Source organism: Magallana gigas, chromosome 3, assembly GCF_963853765.1.
Source record: "Magallana gigas chromosome 3, xbMagGiga1.1, whole genome shotgun sequence".
Taxonomy (NCBI): domain Eukaryota; kingdom Metazoa; phylum Mollusca; class Bivalvia; order Ostreida; family Ostreidae; genus Magallana; species Magallana gigas.
This window is the reverse complement of record NC_088855.1, coordinates 41,791,687-41,798,582: the sequence shown is the minus strand read 5'-3', so window position 1 is coordinate 41,798,582 and position 6,896 is coordinate 41,791,687. Positions and strand designations below refer to the sequence as shown.

General features: G+C 33.7%; 1 protein-coding gene across 2 annotated transcripts; it reads right to left on the bottom strand.

Annotated features, from left to right (window-relative positions):
- Positions 1-1,465: 1,465 nt before the first annotated feature.
- Positions 1,466-5,333, bottom strand: LOC105347010 (vacuolar protein sorting-associated protein 37B). 2 transcript variants are annotated; one of them, XM_011455868.4, is made up of 5 exons: positions 5,250-5,333; positions 4,439-4,640; positions 3,640-3,811; positions 3,120-3,202; positions 1,466-1,860 (listed from the first exon to the last, which is right to left on the bottom strand). In XM_011455868.4, the coding sequence occupies exons 2-5, from the start codon at positions 4,580-4,582 to the stop codon at positions 1,603-1,605; spliced, it is 657 nt and encodes a 218-aa protein (XP_011454170.1). In that variant the 5' UTR covers positions 4,583-4,640; positions 5,250-5,333; the 3' UTR covers positions 1,466-1,602. The 2 variants fall into 2 exon arrangements, with proteins under 2 accessions (XP_011454170.1, XP_011454173.1); XM_011455871.4 differs by lacking the exon at positions 5,250-5,333 and adding an exon at positions 4,837-4,855.
- Between the last annotated feature and the right edge of the window lie 1,563 nt (positions 5,334-6,896).

Below are 6,896 nucleotides of genomic sequence, written 5' to 3'. Positions count from 1 at the left end.
AGAGAACCACAATAGCTGGATTTTTTTTATCAATAACGAAAACAAAGTAAATTACTTTTGAAAACCTTTTATTTGTATTCCTTGTATTAAATCCATTATATTCTACATACATGCATTCCAACAATAACATATTGCTGGGTAATGCATATTAAAACATATGTTCCAAGCTTAACCAAGTTAAATAAGCTTCAAGTTAGGCAAATTGTTCATTATGTTAATTCTTCAAAAATTAAACCATTAACAACTTAGATCTTATTCAAGGGTACTCCTCAATGCAACATACATGTAAACACAGAACAAATACAAGACAAGAGATTTTCAAAACGATTACCAAGGGATTCTCCCAATCAAGCAAAAGTTCATGGAACGAATGGGGTCACTTTATGTGTCACAAAAAACACCAGTTTCAACTAAAGAGGTATAGCGCACTTAATATACGATTTTGCCTAAAATATAGCACTTCTGCAAACATCAGACATTTTAATATTATACAATATTTAGTTAAAATATATTCAAAGAAATGCAAATAACACAATTACCATGCTGAAAGAGTCTAAATAATCTTACACGACATCATTAAAATATTCTATTTTTTTGTGAAGGATATAATGAAAATAGTTAATATACTATTAAAAATTGGATATTTAACTATTTGAACCACTCTAAACCAAAGAAATCTGATTAAAATTATGTTGTACTGGTATTATAGTACATGTTTACATTAGTACTGAAAATTAGACAAATACATGTATTTCAATCAGGGTCTTTTCTATAACTATCGTATATATAGCGATAAATATTGAAAAGACATCATATGAAAGTGTTGGATGTGTGGCCTAGTGGAAAAGCGTAGGTCTTGTTGATTTAGCAATCACTGGATCGATTCCATCAAGCGACAGTAGTAAATATTATTTTTTACTTAATTTAAATATTAAAAGAATAGAGAGTTTAAGTTACCAAACACATATCTAACCTTCTGGAGTTTTTAAAAAAATACATGTATTATTTTGCTTAATTCAGTCCGAGTATGAGCACACCCAGTATAAACAGATCTCTTCAATAACACTATACATGTACTCTATTTACACTTAGATTCAAATGTTGCGTTTTGCTTGATCTTATCACATTTCAGAATATCAACTGACATTTTACACAGTTTATGACAAATCAGTTGTTACAGACACCATTATAATATCAGTATCTAGGTTTCAAAAATTATATTGTGACAGCTAGGTACCTGAAGCTATTTTAAGTAACAGATACTTTCCTTCCAAACACAGGCGTAGGCGAAATATTGGGAAAAGGCGCTATACCTCTTTTTACAAGTGCACTTTGCCATTAATGTGTTTAACATATCTATTTAATAAATGCCCAACTACATGTAAATCAGCACACAACAACAACAAAATCGATAAAAGCATCATTTTGCATTGGTCTATCAGCACTTCATATGATCTTATGTAAAAATATGGAAAAGCATTTCAGATGTGTTGGACTACACTTGCAAAAAGCATGGAAAAATAAATGAATTACAAATAAATGACAAGTATTCTTTCCTTACAAAAAAGATAACAATATCAATTCACCTTATAACTACTTGTATTATCTTGGATACATTGCTGGTTGCGGCATTGAGAAATTACCAGTAGGGTAGGGGAGGTTACTCAAGCCTGTAGGACAAGAGTAACTGTTGGTGGAGGGGGGGTTTGGTGCAACTGTTCTTGAGAGTCCAGAGTTCATTAATTCTCTCATTTTCTTCACCTTCACTTGTCGTAGATGAGCAACAGTTCTTACAGGCAAATAATTTTCCAAGAAGGAATCAACACTGATTTTGTTATCACAAAATTGTTCTGCGAATTGCTAAAAATAGAAAAAATATAACATGTTAGAATCAATGTTTAAAAGGTTAACATATAACTTAACAATAATGAAAAGCATTTGCAATGAAGTACCTTAGTTTTTGTTATAAATGACTACCTTTTATAACTTTTTACAACTGATTTATTGATAGGCAGATCACAAGATTAGCAAGTAAGTTCATTTCATTTAATTCTCATGTACCATTAATATTGAATGAAGTTTAGTTATGGTATATTAATTAATATAGATTGACAACATTTTTGATATCTGATATATTGATCTGATATGACCTTGACACTTGATCATCATTCAAGGTCACTGCATACCCTTTGATCAAAGGCACCATGTGGGTGAAGAAGGAGCAAGAATGGCGCAAACGGAGAAAAGATATGCTCCAGACAAGGATTTTCCATATAATTCTGCTATGACCTTCACATTTGACTTTGAAAATTGTTTCAGTTTACTAAACACCCGTTATTCATATGCACTGTTTATGTGAAGTATGAGTCAAATAAGGCTAGGTGGAAAGAATATACACTTTGAAAAATGGTTTTTGTATGGTCCGATATGACCTTAAACCTTGACCTACAAACTTCACTCAAGGCCACTGCACACCCTTTGACCATAGACACTCTGTGAGTGAAGTATGAGCTAGATTTGACCAAGGGGAGAGAAGATATGCTCCAGACAAGAATATTATTTTTAATTCTGCTATGACCTTAACCTTAGATCTAAAAATATGGTTCAAGATCACTGCACACCCTTTACCCAAAGGCACTCTGTTGGTGAAGTATGAGTCAGATAGGGCCAAGGGAAGAGAAGATATGCTCTGGACAAGCAATCTTGGATGGACAGAGGGACATAAGGATGGACAGACGGATGCACAAATTGATCACTATAGGGCGTCCCCAGAGCTGGGCACTCATAGTTAAAGAACTGGTTGTCATTTGTCTCTCAATGTAATCTTTACAAATCAACATCAAAAATGTCAGTCTTTAATAACTGGAAATTAAAGAAAGGCAATTTCAGAGATTTAAAAATCTTATGTAAATGCCAAGAGCTGCCTTTTATCTATAACATCTTTACACATGAAATACATTCTCATTATTACCAGTACTTGAAATAAACATCCCTAGGTTCTAATTTTCAGTTGGCTGGATTCATGACTGATGTCTTTCAAATGACCTCAGGTCACATCATTAAGATAAATTTCTTATTTGTTTACATTTCCAGGTTAAAGCAAGCTTGTCAATGTTTACCTCAGAACTTTCCTCTGAAGAAGCAGCAGCTGTCTGTAACAATGCTAGAGCTGTGTCTGGCAGGAGCCGATTGGGGTGAGAATCTACAATGGATACAATTAATTACAAGTAATTAATGCCTTTAACTTCCATGTATATTCAGAACTGGAGACCTAGCAGGCCCATCTAGAAAAAAAACCCCTTTTACAGACTAAATTCATCATTGATTAGAAAAAGATAAAAAGGCACAAAATGTGATCTTTACGTTTATGTACTGTCTTTATCACATATCAAATGTTTGTGAATTTATTATTGGGTAAGAGTCTAAACTTAATAATTAACATCCTTTCACAAACAACTACATCTGTAAAACTATGAAACAGTTAAAATAAAAACTGAAAACAGATGAAGTTATTGCATCAAAACAATAGTGGTCATGCAAACAGATACTCAAACCAATATGACTAAAACAATCTATGAAAAAGGGGGTTAACTGACATGGTGTGTAAGAATAAATCAATTTACTTCAAGCACTGTTTACCTATTTTAGACTTATCCTGAGCCAGATCTATTTTCAGCTTATTAGCATCCTCATACCCTCTGGCTACCTCGCTCTTCAAGTTTTCCAAGCGGTTCTGGAGCGACAAGTTGAAATCTGCCATGCTTTTGTTTCGTGCAAGCATCATTTCTCTGTCTGTCTGGATATTTTTCACCTTTAATATCAAAAGAAGTTGAGCAATGACAAAATGAAATTATATCCAACTTTAAATTCAGGAGAAAAAGTCCACTAAAAGGACATAAGCCCATCTAGTTTCTTTATTATGAATTTAGCTTTATTATAACCTTCACTTGAAATTAATATAAGGAGTTTTCTAACTAGCATGTGGCTAATGTATTTTGCATTTAAATTGTATCTTGCCTACAACGTTTTAAGCTTATGCATTTCCTGACAGCAACAGAGTTCTTTCTCTTGCCATAAGCAACCTAGTATCAAGCCTGATGAACCTATTTGAGGACTATGTAAAAATGATTTGCTTTGATATTTCTTTTACAAAATTGGCTTCATTACATTAAGTACATGCAGTGTATGTTTCTGTAACAGATACACTTATAGCCTATGTTGAGGTTTGAACCCGGGTCCTCTGGCATGCCAGTCCAGCACTCTACCGATCGAGCTAAAGGGTTAACCCACTAGCCAGAGCTAGTAGGAATGCCATATACCTGACTTAACCACAGTTGTATAAACATTAACATCAAATACAAATATTTCTTGCATATATAGGTAATCAAAAGTAGTTTACAGCACCTACATTAACTCCACATGAAAAGCAATTATTGACCTGTTGTAAATCTTGAATCAAGCTATCCAGCTTATCGCTGTCATCCAGTAGATTTTGTAGCTCATTCTTGTCTAGATGTTGGAGTATGCCAACAGCTGCTGCTTCATCCACGACAAGCTGCTTAGCTTCAGTGGGATAACTCATTGTAATTGAAGGTTCTGTCGATGTGCCTCAATCAATCATCACTTTATCAGTTATTTTACTGCATAAATAAAACTAAAAAATGAAGTATAATGGCCGTTCACAGCTGATTTGCATTTTTTTCTCTTTATTTTCAGGTACCCATGACATTTTTTGATTTAAAAGTTTTAAAATCAAATTCAAGTAATCAAACAATGTGATGGGTACATCATATAAGAGTAATCTAGTTAAATGAAGAGTGTTAAGTAAATAAATACCATTGTTGTCAAAGAACGCAATTCTTCAAACATAAAACTTAACAAGTATGTCACTGTCACATGACAGCTTTATGTTGAAATGACATATTGTCCATTACTGACATGTATTTCAAAATCATATACTTAATATCCTGCAGTTAACGGAACTGATACCATCATTTATTAAAAACGTGATCAAAACTTGAGAGGGGGAAAACGAAAAGTAGGAGGGGCTAAATAAGTGAGATAGTCAATGACAGTGTCAGTGGCATTTTTTAAGAGAAAGTGGTTACCGCTTCCAAATAATTTAGCTGAAAGTATATCGTAATGAACTGATGCATAGAAATATCAATGTATTCTAAGTATGACTGCTGAAAAATATAAAGTATTCAACAAGTGGTTCAACTTAAAATTCGGAAGGTTTTTCTACTTACACTAGTTTCCTTTCACTGTCATAATAAATATACCGGAATGAATTGAAACGTACAGGACGGATAAAATTGGAATTTCTATTTTTGGTAAGATAGTTAGCTTTTACATTATTGTTTCGTGTCCAGAACTACCAATACAAACGAAGTGAATGTGCGAATTGTGATGAATAATGCTATTTGCTGCACTTTACAGAAAATGTCCTTACTGATTCTTTTTAATTAAAGACATATACGCCATCTAATAATGATTAGACTTGCTATCTCGCTCTTTGAAAAAAAAAGCGGCAAAGGATTTATATAAACAAAGGACGAGATAAAAGGTTTATTTTTTGACCGGCAAATACTATCGTTAAAGAATTTCCGATGATAAATTATTTCTAAATCAGGAACGTTATGTTGGGTTTTTTTTTCTTGTTAGGTAAATGTTGCTTTGGTATATCACCGTTGTGTCTTGTCCGTTCCTTCGAAAATGACAAAATGATCGACCTTACAATGGGTGCGTTTAGAGTATTTCCAGTGGTACCAATACCAGTTTGCCAATGGTAACAATTTGTGCCATTGGTGCCATTGGACCCATATATACTCTGCACGAGTTTTGGGGTACAGATTGTAGGAAATTTACTAATGTTAACAATGGTACCTTTGGTGTACCATTGTTAATACTGGCTGATTATTTAGCGAAAAATGTCAAACCAAGATGCAATATGTTTGCCTCGTTGATCATTCAAAATCATAATTTGTGTACAATAAAGAATTTTTTTCTTACAGTTTTTCTTCTCCCGCAAAACGTGTGTATATCTTTGGAAAAACATGGCTAGAGCGAATCATAACTATGCGATTATTATAATACCATGATATAGATACCCGATGATTTTGATACCGTTTGTCCAGGTACACATATGAAAGTCAATGCTATGGTTAATACCGACAACAATCTAAATGGCCCCACCCCTAATGTTGAAAAGGAACTATTGGTGTTTTGTGGAAAATACGTTTGAGAACTTTCGATGTATGGCTGAACGGTTTTAGAACATCTTCAAAAGGAAGTTTTTTATAGAGTATATCTCCTCCTTAAAAAATATGAAGGCCAAATAGATAGCCTACATCACAATTAAGCAAATAATTGGAGCATTCAATTTCAAAATGTTTTGGTGCTTTAGCCTTTAGATGGCAGTCATATTCCAACCAATGTCCCTCAAACACCTGCAACATGCCTACATACACGGAAAGAAATATTTTCAGTTGTATTTTTGGAATGTTAATGCTTAAAGGAATTGTTCAGCTACAACAAGGTTTAAGGTGGAAAAAGCTGTGAAATTAATCTGTTGCCTTCAGTGCATACAAAATATCCGCCATTTTTGTGACGTCATAAAAAAGTTACCGTCGCTAACAGAGCTCTAAATAGTCTGCAGAAATGTCTACCTACGGTAAATTTTATCGGCAAACATTGGTACCGTTGGTATACCAATGGTAAAAAAAAATTGCCAGTGGTATCTTTTGTCTGCCAACGGCAGTACTCTGAACGCACCCATTGTTAAATGATTAACACCATTCCCTTTAACCAAAAATCAAATGTGCGGATCCTGATTTTTTTAGGGGGGCTGAGCATTCGAGGGATATCTATAATTTGCCAGAGATGCGAGGCATGTT

What these genes read in the sequence shown, in the direction of transcription:
- LOC105347010 (XM_011455868.4), bottom strand. Translation starts at nt 4,582, where the DNA reads ATGAGTTATCCCACTGAAGCTAAGCAGCTTGTCGTGGATGAAGCAGCA. An exon ending in TGATTCAAGATTTACAACAG is followed by an intron (nt 3,812 to 4,438) that starts GTCAATAATTGC and finishes TTGATATTAAAG; the next exon opens with GTGAAAAATATCCAGACAGA. An exon ending in CTTCAGAGGAAAGTTCTGAG is followed by an intron (nt 1,861 to 3,119) that starts GTAAACATTGAC and finishes TTCTATTTTTAG; the next exon opens with CAATTCGCAGAACAATTTTG.